The 16,856-nt window shown below is 41.3% G+C and overlaps 2 protein-coding genes across 8 annotated transcripts in view; one reads left to right on the forward strand and one right to left on the reverse strand.

The window, feature by feature from the left end:
* IFT122 (intraflagellar transport 122) overlaps positions 1-5,738 on the reverse strand; it is an 82,287-nt gene extending 76,549 nt beyond the window's left edge. For all 5 annotated transcript variants that reach the window (XR_013814873.1, XR_013814874.1, XR_013814875.1 and 2 more), the window contains exon 1: positions 5,599-5,738. Coding sequence is in view for 2 of the 5 variants with exons in the window: in XM_079795374.1 (XP_079651500.1) it covers positions 5,599-5,639 (41 nt within the window). In the remaining 3 variants the exon portion in view is untranslated. The remainder of the gene's footprint in view (positions 1-5,598) is intronic.
* Positions 5,739-5,949: 211 nt separating this feature from the next.
* Positions 5,950-15,421, forward strand: MBD4 (methyl-CpG binding domain 4, DNA glycosylase). Of its 3 annotated transcripts, none has more exons than XM_079795276.1 (8): positions 5,950-6,223; positions 7,696-7,916; positions 8,344-9,191; positions 11,598-11,672; positions 11,749-11,883; positions 13,301-13,450; positions 13,922-14,025; positions 15,135-15,421. In XM_079795276.1, exons 1-8 carry the CDS (start codon positions 6,131-6,133, stop codon positions 15,210-15,212), a joined length of 1,704 nt encoding a protein of 567 aa, XP_079651402.1. In that variant the 5' UTR covers positions 5,950-6,130; the 3' UTR covers positions 15,213-15,421. The 3 variants fall into 3 exon arrangements, with proteins under 3 accessions (XP_079651402.1, XP_079651403.1, XP_079651404.1); XM_079795277.1 differs by having other exon boundaries at positions 6,161-6,182; positions 7,692-7,916; XM_079795278.1 differs by lacking the exons at positions 5,950-6,223; positions 7,696-7,916; positions 8,344-9,191 and adding an exon at positions 9,211-9,561 and having other exon boundaries at positions 11,598-11,883.
* The last annotated feature ends 1,435 nt before the right edge of the window (positions 15,422-16,856 follow it).

The following is a 16,856-nucleotide window of genomic DNA, read 5'->3' on the forward strand; positions in this document are numbered from 1 at the left end:
GGGGAATGAGGAAACTAAAGAACAAAGGCAAGTCATGTGTCTGCTGCCCCACAGCTGGCTGATGGAGAAGCTGGAACAAGGGTGATTGTTACACCCTTTCCAGTTGGGCTTTCCTCCTGATAAAAGCAAAGGCAGACCCTGAGTTCAGTTTCCTCACTGTTACCTGGTAACAGACTGGGTCTTCCTGTTTCTCAGCCTTTCTTTCTCTGCTTCTAGGGGAAAATGTACTTGGTGCATTTCACACTGGGGAGAAGTGGGGCGATACAGTGAAAAAGTGAAAAGAGGAGCTGGGCCCAGAAGAGCTGACCTTTTCTGAGCTTTTGTCCTCACCTACAAAACAAGATAGAGAACTGTGTATAGGCAAGCCTTGTGCAAAGCATCTGCCATCTGTGGGTTGTATGATGAGGTATTAGATTTTGGAGGAAGTCTGCACCTCTCTTTTATAGTAAACATAGGATATGTGGCTCCCTTTCTGCCTTGTATATATCTGAGTTCCTCAAAGTGGCTCCTGTATGGCCTGTTCTTCTTAAGGATCATTTTGGATTGAATTATCAGAAAATCATTTCTGAGTATTTCATTTGGGTCAAGCCTTAAATTATCTTCCCTCAGATGTGAAAATTCATTTTCTCTGAATTTCTTGAAATTTGTCTTCCTAAAGTATAACATACATGTCTGTTTTACCCCAACCTAAATTCTTACTGTGCTGTACAATCCAATTTAACTCTGAATTATATAATCTTCCACATTTTACATTGTTTCAGATACTATCTCATGTCCTCTGCATTAAAGTTATATGCAATTTGAGGGGAATGACCCTCTTTTAGACATTTGTGGACCCACATGCATGGCCTTGTCCTAGATACATAATGAGTAAAATCGACAAACTGACAACATTTTATCTTGAACTCCTTGGCCTTTAATTATATCATGAAATCACTCAGAAACTCAGAATTGGACAAGACCCTAGACCAGTGATGGCGAACCTATGACACGCGTGTCAGCACTGACACGCGTAGCCATTTCTGAGGACACACGGCCGCTGAGGCGGCCGCATGCTGAGGATGAAACATTTGCTGCTCCTGAGGATGAAACATTTGCGAAATAATGTTTTTTCCTCAAAGTGACACACTACCCGAGTTATGCTCAGTTTTTTGGCGAAGTTTGACACACCAAGTTCAAAAGGTTGCCCATCACTGCCCTAGACCTTGTCATGTAGTCTAACTCCCTGCCAGGTCAGGAATTCCCTATAGATGGTCATCAGCCTCTGCTTGAACACTTCCAGGGCTGGGGAGCTCACCCTTCTATAGGCAGTCTATTATCCTGCAGGATGTCCCTCTTTCCCACCCCATCCCCTTTTATGAAAAAGATACATCATCAGATTCCATTGCAGAGAGAAAGAGGATGAGTCCTGCAACTTGTCTTCGGCCAGCCCTATGCCTACCTCACTATAAACTGAAGCCCCAAGGAGCCTCTCTAAATCTTGCACAATCTGACCCAACCCGACTTACTTGCTTTGGTATCTTAGGCAAAATTATGTCACCTTGTTAAGTCTCAGTTTCTTCATCTGCAAATGGGATAACAATTCCAACCTCCCAAGTTGTTGTGTATGTTAAAGAAGGTAACGCATGTAAACACAGTCTGGCTTACAGCAAGAACTAAGCAAATACTAGCTGGTATGAATTAACTCCAGTAAATACTAGGTTATAACAGATGCTGGCCTGCCTGGAATAAGGTGGGCTAGCCAAATAAGGCATCATAGTAGAGCATTGCTTTTAAGGAAGAAAATGAGGGCGTTCAGAGAAGAATTACATAGCAATTGGGAAGGGCCTTTGGATAGGAAAATGGAGTGTTTAGCTGAACTGAAAAGCATAAATTTAAATGTTAGGAATCGAGGGTGGAGAGTAAGTATGGCCACCTAGTTAAGTGCACAATTTGATTGGAAGGAAACTGGAAGTCACTGTAGGTTTATGAGAAGTAGAGTAACAGATCACAGTAATAGGACTCAAAAAAGAATTCCTGCTGATATTGAAGGTTAGACTGAAAGTAAAAGATCAGAGAGGAGACAGCAGCTGGTTTAGTTGTGAAGAACTTGTCTTTGACATCTGGGTTTTTTTGAGTTCTACTATCTATCTCTTACAGTTTTTTGTTTTGTTTTGTCTCATTCTGGGCTATCAGCTGGCATACGCAGCTGTCATCAGGATTGCTGGTGACATACTCTAGTAGGTTGTTTCAAACCTGTAATGGGCCAAAACCGAAATAACCAATCTTTATTCATCATTCATTTACTCACTTACACATTCATTATTATATCTATCCATCTATTCATCAAATAGTCACAACCACCACTGATTTATTTGACTAGGCTCTGGAATAATCTGTAAATGAATAAAACATAGCTGTTGTCTTTAAAGGTTTTATAGACTGTGAGATAAATAGAATCACAAATAACTCTTATATTAGACCAGTAACTTTCAATCTTTTTCATATCATGGCACACATAAACTAATTACTAAAATTCTGCAGCACACCAAATATATTTTTTGTCAATCTGACAAAAAAAACCAAACACACAAAAAAAGGTCATTCACACCAGACGGCTATTATTGTGTTGATACTTGTCATTTTTTTATATGACAACCTAAGGGAAAAGAGGTCAGACCCTGTGGGCCAAAGGGTCTTGGGTTCTATTCCTGGTCAAGGGCATGTACCTAGGTTACAGGTTCAATCCCCGGCCCTGAACAGGGTGCGTGCAGGAGGCAACGAGTCGATGTCTCTCTCTCTCTCTCTCTTCCTCTCTCCTTTTCACTCTCTCTAAAAATTAATGGAGCTCTGCCGGCGTGGCTCAGTGGTTGAGCATCCATCTATGAACCAGGAGGTCACAGTTCAATTCCCAGTCAAGGCTCATGCCCGGGTTGCGGGCTCAATTCCCAGTGTGGGGGCATGCAGAAGGCAGTTGACTGATGATTCTCTCTCATCATTGAGGTTTCTATCTCCCTCTCCCTTCCTTTCTAAAATCAATAAAAAATATATATTTTTGTTAAATCAATGGAAAATATATTCTCAGATGAGGATTAAAAAGAAAACAAGAGGTCAGTGCCCCTGACTAAATTGTCAGAAATTGCATGCTTTAAAAATTCTTGTAGCACATGGGTTGCAAAATCACTGCACTAGACAGATTCTAAGTACCATAAGAGGAATGAACAAAATTATATGACAGGGGTTGAAAACTGGGAGCAAATAGGGCTGAATTAGACTAGAAAATGTTTTGTTTGCCCCACAGGTTTTGTTTTGTTTTGTTAAGATTAGATTCCAACCTATAAAAATTAGGACAGTTTGCATAAAAACCTAGATTCCTCGTGTCTGGTGAAAATCCTAAGTTCTGAGCACAGTAGGCCAATTCCTGCATGGTGGTATTTGGCCAGAGCTGAACAGCAGCTGTCCCTTTTAGGCAGAGCATGAGCTCTCTAGTTTGCCACACTCTTTGTCACTCGCTATTACTCTCTGACATCAAAGCCAAATGTTCAGTTGTCAGATATCATTATCTTGTGCTGTGGGTACTTTTATAATAGAATTAAGAGAAAAGTAAAAAGGAATTCTTTAAAACTCAAATCTCTATTAAAAGTAGAAGTGATAAGCTATGTTTCAAGGGGGTTGTAGAATAGAAGAATACTCTTAAGGAAAAGACAATTCCTTGTATGTAAGAGGTGCATAAACATCTCTCATTTATGTTGCCTGTCTGACTCTTGTAGGCATTTGAGTTTGCAGACCCTATAATACAAAGAAAAATTAATGTAGTGGATAAAAGCATTAGCTTTGGAATGAAGAAGACCTGAGCTTGGATGCTGGCTCCAGGACTTAACTCTCTGTGTGACCTTGGCAAATTATTTACCCTCTCTGTGCTTTAGTATCCTCACATGTAAAATAGAGGTAATTATAGTACCTACATCAGAGGGTTGCTGTAAGCTGACAATGAGATCAAAGATATGATGTTCTTAGCCAGTGCCTGGCACATGGTTTAGCTATTACTAGTGCAAAGTACAGAACAGAGCAATCATCTACAAGATGTTTAAGGGTTTCAATGTGAGGAGATGAGAAAAGAAGGCATGCTTACGCCACACAGAAAGGCCTAAGAAAAGACTGAGAGGGAATGGCAAATATCTTGTGTCAAGGGCCTAAACAGAGGCTTCACAATAAAGCTGAAAAGATCGTTTATGTGAAGATTTTAAAACTCAGCTGAGAACTATCCAATAAGTCAGTATTTCCCAAAATGTGTCATTGTGTGATGAATTTAGGTGATAAAAATGGAATAGGGCAGTGGTCAGCAAACTGCGGCTCGAGAGCCACATGCGGCTCTTTGGCCCCTTGAGTGTGGCTCTTCCACAAAATACCACGTGCGGGCGCGCACATACAGTGCGATTGAAACTTCGTGTCCCATGCGCAGAAGTCGGTTTTCGGCCTGGGAGAGTCTATTTTGAAGAAGTGGCTTTAGAACACTCAAGGGGCCAAAGAGCAGCATGTGGCTTACTAGCCGCGGTTTGCCGACCACTGGAATAGGGCATTAAATAAGAGAATCACAAGGTGAGAGTGTCCTTCTCTTTTGATTCTCTTTCAAACTTTCTAATTAAGCACAGGAACGTCTGGGTTTGATGCTATTCATCTCAAGCACCTCTCTGACCATACTTGCTAAATCTCCAGTTCTAGAGACAGTAGACCTCAGGCTTAAAGGCTCCATAGCAACAGTATCTAGCTACAACTCACCAGCAGTCCTATTTCTCCTTGCTTTAAGTTTGTTTTTATTTAATCCTCACTGGCGATATGCTTTTTAAAAATATGTGTATTTTTATTGATTTCAGAGAGAGGGAGAGATAGAAACATCAATGAGAGAGAAACATAGATTTGCTGCCTCATGCACGCCCTCTACTGGGGATGGAGCTCTCAACCTGGGCATGTGCCGTGAGTGGGACTCCATCCTGCGACCTTCTGGTGCATAGGACCACCCTCAACCAACTGAGGAGAGAGAGAGAACAAGAGAGAGAAACATCCATCGGTTGCCTCCTGTAGGCACCCCAACCGGGAATCGAACCCGCAACCTAGGTATGTGCCTAACTGAAATCAAACCTTCAACTTTTTTTGGCGCATCAGACGCTCCAACCGACTGAGCAATTCGGCCAGGGCTCCTTGCTTAGGTTTTAACAGTTATCTTATTATAGCAAGTGATATTATTTAGGCGAACATATGAGAGACCATTTAGAGAAAAACATCAAGTAAATAAGAGTATGGGTAATATGTGGATAAGGCAGATAAGTTGGAGAAACATGTCATGGATGTAAAAGGAGCCCAGGGCGTAATGTGCATAACGGAGTGACAGGACCAAATTGTGAGATGTGTACATTCCTCTGCCCCTTCTCCAAGCCTCAGTTTCTCCATCTGCAAAGGGGTGGGGGAGAGACCTCGCAGCCACCCAGTCCCGCGGTTCAGCGCCCTCAGCCTAGGCCGCCGGCCCGTTGCCCCTGGCAACCACAGGAGTTCACGCAAAGGCTCCCGCCATCCCCGCCGGGGCTGGGCCTCCCGTTCCTCCCGGAATGCCCCGCTCCTCACCACTGTTCGGCTTTATCTCTCCACGTCAATACGGCCCTCATCGCGCCTTCCCTCACGCCTCGGGCCCCTCCTCCCCGCCTCAGCAACTCGGCCCTCGCCGCCCGCCACTTCGGCTACCTGAGTTACCGTTGGCAACGCACATGCGCAGTGAGCTACGCGCGCGCATTAGAGTGTTCCAAGTGCGCATGTCTGAAAAGGAGGGCTAGTACAGGAGCAAAAGCGGGGAAGGAACTGGAGCCTAGCAGGCGTCTGCGCAACTGGGGCGCGCTCGATTGGTCAGAATGGGCGGAGGGCGGTGCGTCTTCCTCGACAAAGGACTTTATTGGCCGAGCGGTGGAAATAGCTAGGCAGACTGGGCGGCCAGAAAGCGGCGATGGAGTTTGACAGATTTTTACCGCCCTCAGCTTTAGGTTTCTCAGCCTAGCATTCTGAGCCGAAGACATTTTCACATCTTACTCGGCTCCACGCCCTGGGCGTCGCACCCTGTTGGCCCGTTGGTGCAGCCGGAGTCCGCTGGACGGGCACGGCTGGGATGGAGAGTCCGAGCCGGGGAGACCGTGGAGCTGCCCGCTTCGTCACCTCTAGTGAGAGCCCAGACCCAGACCGGCCGTGTGGCCTCCGGCAAGTCCTTGTCCCCTCTCGGGTCTCAGTTTCACCGCTTGTAAAGTGGGAGCGGGGGAATAAAAGTGGGTGGGCCTTCCTAGAGTCCACAGAGACCTCGAGGCTCAAGGGTTACTTACTAGGAATGAAGGCTGGAACTAAGTACTATTCTGGTGGGGTCAGCCCTGGGGTGCTCCCGACTTTCTCACCCAAAATGACGAGAGCTGGGACGAGCAGGGAGTTGGTACAAGGAGACGTCTGCTTGAGTAGGAGGATCCTAGGAAGGAGATGTCATGTTAAGCAGCCAAGAGCGCCCCAAAAATGGGTCCTATGAGAAGTAACAGAGGAAGCTACAGTCATGTATTGAGTACTTGTATATGTGCAATCTGGGGCTAAAATGAGTGACTTACTTTTCTTTGAAAATGTAATCCTCAGAATTACCTTAAAAGGTATCTCCTTTTTACAGATGAGGAAAGGAGACTGAGAGGTTAAGTAACTTGTAAATGTCAGAGCTGGGATTTGAACCCAGTATGTTGACTTTGTACTCTCTTCACCAGATTTCAGTTTCCTTATCTCTAAAATTGTGAATGATATAATTTCTCAAGATCCACTGAGCTTCCCAAAATTATATGGCCCCAACTTACATCAGAAGACTTTGATTCTAATTTTCGTTAATCACTAGCTCTTTGGTTTCCCTATTTCTAGAAAAGAAGTTGTATTAGACATCATTATACCCATTCAGTTTTTGAAATGTGTGATTTAGTGATTAGGATATACTCTACTGAAGTTTTTCAATAATAGTACAGGGGGAGTAGTATTAGATTTAGTAGACCTGGGTTCTGATATCAGCTCTGCAAATAACTTAATCTTCCTGTCACTCAATTTTATCAATATTATTAGAGTAATCTTTATCCAACCTACCTCATAAGATTATGAGGATCAAGAATGAAAGAGATTTGAAAAATCTGTGTCATAAATTACCTTTTGGTAAGAAATATGATTAAACTGATACTCTCCCCAAGAAAAATGCATGTATATATAACACTTTTACCTCACTTATTTGGGGAAGAGGAGGGTTCTTCACTGACTCATTTAAGCAGGTCTGTTGATCCTAGGTTGAGCTCAGCATTTGGTTCATATTTCTAAAATTATACCAGTGTCATCAGAAGTCTTTATAATAGCCCTATTGAATGATTAATTTTAAAAAGTTTCTAGCAAATAGCTTGAGCTTTTCATTGTGTAGAGATTTGCAACCCATGATGGAGATCGGAAGACAGTGGATGGCAGAAGGATATTCCCATAGCATAAAACTGGTCCATACTGATTTTAATCTCTCCCATAATCCAAATCCTCACCACTGTTTGGCTTTATCTCTCCACATCAATACGGCCCGAATCTCGACATGTGGTTCCTGCTCTGTCATGGATTTAAATTGAATAAGCATAATAAAATCAATTTTAAATAAGCTAATCATTTATACTTTGTTTTTTCAGCAAGGAAAATGTTCTGGGATCAGAAAGAGTAGAAGATGAAAAACAAATGGTGGTAAGCAGCAGCAGTGAGTGTAATCCCTTGCTGCAAGAACCCATTGCTTCTGCTCAGTGTGGTGGTGCTGAAATGACAGAATGCCTTAAGTCTGTCCCATGTGGATGGGAAAGAGTTGTGAAGCAAAGGTTATCTGGAAAAACAGCCGGGAGATATGATGTATATTTTATCAGGTGAGCATGCAAAGTGGTAAAGATAGTGCAGCCAAATAATTTTGTTTAAACAGGTAGTGGGAAAGCATAGCAGGTATGTTGACTTTTTTCTATGATTACCATAAAACCATTATGGATTCTATTCCTTCAGTGTCACTGGTTGGTTTTATCAAGAGATTTAGGGACAAGTACATACATTTTCTCCTACTGTGAATGGTTAATGATAAAGTCGCACTTAAGTTATATTTGTAAAATTATTTTATAGTATCATATTCCTCCTCATAGAGGAAACTATTTAAAAATACCATTTTATCACTATTTTTATTTTGAATGACAAATACCCCTGGCAACATTTGGACATTATTAATTACGCATCTGAAATGTGATCTGATTCTTTTTAAAAGTCACTTTTATTTACTATCAATGTTTCCTTTCATATCATTTTTAGCCCACAAGGACTGAAGTTCAGATCCAAAAGTTCACTTGCTAATTATCTTCACAAAAATGAAGAGACGTCTCTTAAGCCAGAGGATTTTGATTTTACTGTACTGTCTAAAAGGGGCATCAAGTCAAAATATAAAGACTGCAGCACGGCAGCTCTGACATCCCAACCGCAAAGGGAAAGTAGCCTTTCAAACCGGACCCTCAGGACAAGAAGCAGGTGGAAAGAAGATGTGTTTCCTCTGCCAGGTGGTAGTTCGGAATCCCAAGACCGCAGGGAGCTACCTAACTTTACGTCTATGCGTTTGCTTTTGAAAGAAGGTGATGGTGTTAATGATGTTGACTCCAGAAAGGTTAGAAAGCCCAAAGGGAAGAGGACTACTTTGAAAGGAATTCAAATTAAGAAAACTAAAACAGGGTGCCTGAAGAGTTTTCCAGTTCCTGTTCAAAGTAATAGAAAAAGAGAATCTGTGCATGATAAGGCAGAAGCTGAAAGTGAACCTGCTGCACATGAAAGTCAGCTTGATAGAACTTCATGCATTTCTGATTCCAGAGCAAGCAACAAGACCATCAATGTCACCAATGAAGAAAAGAGACTTGTAAAAGAAAAATCATTGCGTTCAGGATCAAATTTTAGTTTTGAACAAATAACTTCTGGCATCATAAACAAATTATGTTCGACCAAAGAAGCAGAACACAGGTGTGAGAATACCTTTTTAGAATCTGAGGAAATAACAAAAGTAGAAGTTGGGGAAAGGAAGGAACATTTGCATATTGACAATTTAGAATGTGGCTCTGAAATGGACAACTGCTCACAAACTGAGAAAGATTCCACTTCTGTTAAACTATGTCAAGGTACTCAGTGCATTTAAAATGCTATTTAAAATGTGATGAGGCAGTTTATATTCCTGGATACTGTATTTCATGCCTGTAACCGGTTAAGATGTGGAAGTAGAATGAAGAAGTAGGGCCAAAAATCAGATACATTCTACCAATTGAACCTAGTACCTTGTCTAACTGATCTTCAAACCCCTTCCTATGGCAGAGGGAATTAGCTGGCTATTGCCTTGATGCCCCTAGTAAAGGAGAACTGTGCCATTAACAGCTGCTAACATCTCTCCCTGGTGCAGCAGCTCGGACTCTGAACAGTGCTTTCCCTTCTTCCCATCTTTCCGGCCAGTAATCTTACAACTAGAGGGAAATGAAAAGGCTTCACATGGAAAAGGTTTGGGGAAGAGTCCTTTAATATATAAACTGGTTGAGAATATTTATTACAGATGTGTGACTTCCAATTCAATTTTGTATATATCATAGTCATTTTTATCATCTATGATGATGTAATGCTTCTCTAAATTGTTTTAGAGCTCTAAATAATTCAAAACTGTACTTACATAGTTCATCTATTATTCGTAATATAGTTTAGAGCTGAGGACTTTTGCCTTTATAATACCTCAGTGAATAAGAAATAAAAAGGAGACCATTTGAGCACCCTGATATTAGTTATTCATTATGTCATTATGGCATAATGAATAACTCCTTTAAAGAACAAAAATAATTTTCCTTAAACCCTGCAGGAGACAGCCTGGACAAATTGGTGGAGCAGGGGATTAGACTTTATTCCTGCTGTCAGGCTCACTCATGATTTTATGTCTTTGCTATACCTGGAATTTTTCCACCTTTAACAGAAGGTGGCCAAACATACCTAGGACCTGCGTAAGAATTCTTCACGTCTGTTCTTTAAAGACTTTGAGCTTCTTAAACCCTTAAGGCTTATGTAGGTCTATTGCTAGTATAATGGAAATATTAAAAACATTCTTTTGCAATTCCAATAGAAGTATCTATTTATCCTATACAATAAGTCTAGTTCTCAATATAAGTTGAAGTACCCTTAGGTTAACAGATGTTCAGTGTAATAGTAAAGACTCTCCCACTGGCTTAAGTAGAAATTCCCCAGTCTCCAGTAATAAAGGAGGCTAGTTATTATTTACAGAAACCCATAAAAAATTATCAAATAGCTAGTAGGCTCAGTTTCCTTTGCTCTAACTTTTTTTTTTTTAACTTTCTACTAGGCTTTACCTATTTAAACTAGAAAGGCAAAAAACCCTAAACTAATTATCTGGAAATTGGGATACTTGGCCCAGTCTCCTGTTAGTCCCACTATCATTTTGGAATGGTTGCTTAATTTCTAAGTCTTAGTTTCATCATCTGTAAAATGGAGGTAATAACCCTTATTAGTGCTGTTTTTCATATCAAGAATATTGTAAAGTAAAATGAGAAGTGAAAAATATGGCTTCACGCTATGCTAATAAAAGGTATTATTAACTGACATTCAAATTTAAAGGATATGGCTAAAGGGAGTATTAAATGTGACGATTTTTTGAAACGGGAAGCCTGATAACACTTGTCAAATAGTCTTTGGTAAATTAACAACTTCCCAGTAGATAGTGGTCTTAGGTTTTTCTACAGGTTCTGTTTTGTCTATATCCCCCCTTTTTTTTGGCAAGTGTAAAAATGTTCACTGCAGAATTTTTAGAAAATTGAAGAAGAAAAGGAAAATTACCATTCAGAAACAACCATTATACCATTTTGGTTTATTTTAGTCTAATCTCTGTAAATATATATGTGTATATATATATGTGTGTGTATATACATATACTGTATATGTAAATGTGTGTGTGTGTGTGTATATATATGTGTGTGTATATATACATATATATATATACTTTTTAAAATTAAATTGGGGTCACATGTACAATATTGCTTTTTTTCACCTGAAAGTTAAAGATGTAAGAAAATCTTCATGACATAGTCTCAAAAATATTTTAATGACAACATTGTACAAAAGTGTCATAATTTAAAATATTCCATATTATTTCCAATGTTTCAATACTATGAACTCTGATCATAAGTTATAGAGAACTAATGTATCAGAGTCGTTAAAGGCCTGAACTCTGGAGTCAGACTACCTGGATTTGAATTTCAACTCTACTACTTACTTAACCTTGGGCAAGTTATTCAGCTTCTCTGTACCTCAATTTCCGTATCTATAGAGTGGAGATTAAATAGTCCTTTAACTCATAGGTCATTTGTAGGATTAAATTGATTAATTTTTGTAAAGTGTTTAGCATACTGCCTGGCAAACACCTAATGCTTTATAATAGTAGTTTTTATTGTTATTGTTGTTGTTATTATTTGCATACCTGAATATTTCTTTAGGCTAAACCATAGATTCTACAACCAATGTTCACTCTTCCTTTTCAGAAGACACCATCCCACGGACACAAGTAGAGAAAAGGAAAACAAGCCTATATTTTTCCAGCAAATATAACAAAGAAGGTATCCTTTCCCAATCAGAAAATCAGATTTTAAATCTATTTCAGATATCCAACTCTGATGCATTGTGTTTGTTCAGCTCTTAGCCCCCCACGTCGCAAAGCCTTTAAGAAGTGGACACCTCCTCGGTCACCTTTTAATCTTGTCCAAGAAACACTTTTTCACGATCCATGGAAGCTCCTCATAGCGACTATATTTCTCAATCGCACCTCAGGTTTGTGGATTATTTTAATCTGTACCTTATTAGAGACAGTATGATGAGAAAGAACACTGAATTGATTGGGAAGCCTATGTTCAAGTTTGATTTTGAGTCTGTGTGACCTCAGGTAAAAGCCTTCCCCTTTCAGCCCTCAAGCTCTTCACCCATGAGAATGTTAGACTAGCCTTTATAGCACTAAGGAGCAGATTTTCATTTATTTTCTACTTTCAGATTAGTTTTGGTCATCAATGAAAATCAATTACATAACATCCCTCCACCCTTAGACATGTATAAAAGCATTTTTTCATTGAATGCTTTCTTTAATGTCATTGACACCTTCTGTTCTATATGTCTTACACTATCTGATGCTTTGATTATGTAAAAACTAATACAGGTGTGGGCAAAAGTAGGTTTACAAATAACTCATACAATAATCCTAATATGATAAAAGCCTAATATGCAAATTGTCCCCTCTGGCAGTCGTTCAACCAGGAGTTTGACCACTTGCTATGACGTGTGCTGACCACCAGGGGGTGGTGCGGAACATGGCAGGTGTCGGTGATGTGGAGCCCAGCAGGGCTGCGACCTCTCGCCAGCTACCTAGGTGCAGGGGTGATGGGAATGGAGGTGTGGTGAGAATGCGGGGTGTCCACCAAGCTTGATCTCACTCCCCCTGCTACCTTCCAGCGGAACGCCAGGGCTCACGCACACACCCGGGAAGCCCCCTGTGCTCATGTACTGGGCGCCCACAAGGAACCCGCCCCGCACCCATGCGGCATCTTCCAAGTGAGCCAGGCCACAGCCTCCAGGACCACAGGCTGGTCGTGCTCCCTGTGGGTTCGCGCAGGAGCCGGTCTGCGAGGCTGGCCGGGAGAGTACGCTGCCTGCCCGGTTTCCGTGCGGCGCCACTGGGCAGCCCAGAGGCCCATGCTGCGCCCCGGCCTGCGGCATCCAGCCGCACTCACCGCATCTCTGCATGGGGACTCGGGCACCATGACTCAGGGAGAGGTGGGCACATGGGGGATTGGGGGCCCAGGTGCTGCCCAGGGCCCAGAGGTCAGCTGGGATCTGCCCTTCTATGCCAGATGCTTGCACTCCCGGCCAGGCCTAGGGACCACATCCGTGCATGAATTTTGTGCACTGGGCCTCTAGTTAATAATAATACAAGAAAAAACCTCTTTCTCATACAACTACTTGTGCCCACCCCTGTATTATGTAGGGTCAGGTTTCAGCATAATCTGGACTGTTAACCAAATAGATTATTGGTGTTGGTTTTTCACTCTCAAAGTGGTTATTGGTTTAGGTAATGACTTCTCAATAATGGTATAAAAAGAAAAGGCTCTATATGAGATTTCTAGTTGAGGAAGTACCTGAACATAAATTAGCCCATCTGGAGGCTTGTAATCACATAGTTAGTTATCTTTACATCCAGGTAAAATGGCAATTCCTGTGCTTTGGGAGTTTCTGGAGAAGTATCCTTCAGCTGAGGTAGCAAGAACTGCAGACTGGAGAGACGTGTCAGAACTTCTTAAACCTATTGGTCTCTACGAACTTCGAGCAAAAACCATTATCAAGTTCTCAGGTAATACCCATATACCCAAAGGAAAAACATAAACTGTGCCTCTATAAGAAAGCCACACCTTAAACTTTTATGTCCACGGATGCTACATTAATAGAAGTCATTCAGCTCAAGCACCAAAGGCATTTAAAAACAGTTCACTTACCCCAAACCACAGTCACCCATCAACCCATGCAATAAATCTTTGCCCAGCCATGTGAGCATAATTAGAGGAAGAAGTCATTGAAGCAGAAAGCCCTCAGGACAATACCTCTTTGAGTTAGCACAAAATAATAATGGTCAGTAAGTGGCAGATGAGATATTCAGACAGATGCTTCAGGAACTCAGGAGAAAGAGCAATCACAACTGGGGTTGTTAGGAAAGATTCTTCCCTGCCCCTTTCTGCTATTCTCCCATCTAGTCCTCCATTACCACACATTTGGGGAAAGTGTCTTTCTAGAGGCTGGTCTGATATGTGGGCTATTGTATTCTCAGATGAGTATCTGACGAAGCAGTGGAGATATCCGATTGAGCTTCATGGGATTGGCAAATACGGCAATGACTCCTACCGAATTTTTTGCATTAATGAGTGGAAGCAGGTGAGGCCCACTGGCAGCTAGAACATCTCTTGTTTCTGAGACAAAATAAGTCCACTATTATGGCTAAAACTATTTCTTGGACAGACATGCTATTATAGTCACAAACAATTTTGTTCCAAACTTGGGCAGTAGGTGGCATGCAGTTATTGGCAGCAAGGGGAGGATCCATAGACACTCCCAAGTCCATAAAGACTCTTTGGTGTGACCTTTGACTGACCTCCAACAGTTGGTCATTTGGCCCTGTTCCTGTCATTACATTCATGTAATGTTTCTAAGCCTGATGTAGTTTTCTTCCTGTCACAATCCTACGAGTCTTTAAAAGCACACCACAGGAAAGCAGGCAGGTTTGAGCTTGGAATGCTGCTAGGGTTTCTCCTAATAGTCTCAAACTATTTTTGTGGTAACTGGATCCTACTTCAGCTGCCCATTCTATTTAGTTTGCCTAGCACAGTGGTCAGCAAACTCAGTCAACAGAGCCAAATATCAACAGTACAACGATTGAAATTTCTTTTGAGAGCCAAATTTTTTAAACTTAAACTTCTTCTAACGCCACTTCTTCAAAATAGACTCGCCCAGGCCGTGGTATTTTGTGGAAGAGCCACACTCAAGGGGCCAAAGAGCCGCATGTGGCTCGCGAGCCGCAGTTTGCCGACCACTGGCCTAGCACATGGGCATCTGGGTGTGTACTGCTCGTAAGCACTGCCAGGTAGCCTGCTACATTGCCCTCTTAGTCTGTGATCAGCTAGTAGGTCTGTCTGGCCAAGCCCAACCCTGCTCCATCATTTATTGTGACCTGAGCAATTCATTTAACTCTGAGTCAGTAACCTCCTACTGGGAAATGGTATATTATTCCTTGGTCATGTTATCACTACTTCATGCCCCAGGTTCTGGTGAAGATCAGTACTAAATTGGAAAGTACTTTATATCCTGTAAAGTATTACCTTAATGTAAGGTATCATTTTAAACATTTGTGAATCCAGTTAGGTTAAAGGTTATAATTTCCAGGTATATTATCATAATGTATGTTCTCCAACCATATCTTTAAAAAATCAATTTTATAAATGTATTTCTGACTAACTTACATAAGGCCTCTGTCTCATTCCTTACAGGTGCACCCTGAAGACCATAAGTTAAATAAATATCATGACTGGCTTTGGGAAAATCATGAAAAATTAAGTCTGTCTTAAAAACTCTGTGATGTTTTAAAACTCACTTTTTATATATCGCTTTGACTCTTCAGAGCTCCATTAAGCCAACTAACTACGTTTCCATGTATAAAGGTTTTAATCGGCCCAATTAGAAACCTAATTCTTAATGTGTGTGTCACTGGTAGATCTTTACTACTGAACGTGCTGTAACATGTTTTGAGATTTCTTTAAAAAATAAATTGTGATTTGACAACAATCCTAAAAATGTATATGACTTTTCTAATAGTTGAAATGTGATTTGAAGATGAAAAATAATTTTCTAAACTATCAATAATACAAAGCAAATTTCTTTCCACCTTGCTTGAGGAAAGATTAGACTTCCTATTCTCTTTCTATAAAAATGATATTATACAATTGTTATATCAAGAAGTAATGAGCCCTAGCTGGTTTGGCTCAGTGGATAGAGCATCAGCCTGTGGACTGAAGGGTCCCGGGTTCAATTCTGGTCAAGGGCACATGCCCGCGTTGTGGGCTTGATCTCCAGTAGAGGGCGGGCAGGAGGCAGCCGATCAATGATTCTCTCTCATCATTGATGTTTCCATCTCTCTCTCCCTCTCCTTTCCTCTCTGAAATCAATAAAAAAATATTTAATAATAAAAAAAAAAGAATGAAAAAGCTGGGTAGCTCATTTGGTTAGAGTATTATCCCAATATGTCAAGGTTATGGGTTCTATCCCTAGTCAGGGCACATACAAGAATCAACCAATGAATGCACAGATTGCATAGGTGAGTGGAACAGGGGATCGATCAGTTTCTCTCTCCCTTTCTCTTTCTCTCTCTCTCTCTCTCTCTCTCTCTCTCTCTCTCTCTCTCCCCCTCTCCCTCCCTCCCTCCCTCCCTCCCTCCCCCTCCCTCCCTCCCTCCTCTCCTCCCTTCTTTCTCTCTCTCTAAAATAAGTATTTTTTAAATGAAGTAATCAAAGAGTTTGTAGCCAAACATGTAAAAAGATAGTACAGTATGTATAGGCAGTTAATTTAAAAAATACATTTACTTTGGTGTGACCGGTGTGGCTCAGTTGGTTGGGTGTTGTCTTGTGCACCCAAAGGTTGCCAGTTTGATTTCTGGTCAAGGCACATGCCCAAGTTGCAGATTCTATCCCTGGTGGTATACAGGAGGCAGCTGATCATGTTATACTTCACATCAATGTTTCTCCCTCTCCCTCTCTCTGAAATATCAATAAACTATTCAAAACATAATAAATGTTTACTAAAAACAGCTAACCCCCCAAAAGAAAAATAAGATTCTTCTGTCATCATGTGTTGGCATTTAGGAACTGGAGATTTGACCCCAGCATTAATTTGATAACCTGATGTGAATATCTGCCCATAGCTCTATTTCGGAGTACCAGCTTGTAGCTCATACTTTGATCCCTTTGTGGAAACTCAAGCATTACCCATCTTTCATCTTCCAGCTGGAGGACAGGACCTTTTAAGTTTTATGTCATTTTTAATACAGGTTTTATAATGTTATAGCTCAATACGGAAACATTTGCTTATGAAAGAACTCACCAGCCCTATCCGGTTTGGCTCAGTGGATAGAGCATTGGCCTGCAGACTGAAGGGTCCCAGGTTTGATTCCCGTCAAGGGCATATGCCTTGGTTGTGGGCACATCTCCAGTGGGGCG

This window comes from Cnephaeus nilssonii (assembly GCF_951640355.1).
Source record: "Cnephaeus nilssonii genome assembly, chromosome: 17".
Classification (NCBI taxonomy): domain Eukaryota; kingdom Metazoa; phylum Chordata; class Mammalia; order Chiroptera; family Vespertilionidae; genus Cnephaeus; species Cnephaeus nilssonii.

Bases quoted from the DNA above. Each gene is read 5' to 3' on its own strand.
- MBD4 (XM_079795276.1), top strand. From the start codon at position 6,131: ATGGAGAGTCCGAGCCGGGGAGACCGTGGAGCTGCCCGCTTCGTCACC. The intron at 6,224-7,695 runs GTCCTTGTCCCC...TTTTTCAGCAAG, and splicing joins GGCCGTGTGGCCTCCGGCAA to GAAAATGTTCTGGGATCAGA. The intron at 7,917-8,343 runs GTGAGCATGCAA...TATCATTTTTAG, and splicing joins TATGATGTATATTTTATCAG to CCCACAAGGACTGAAGTTCA.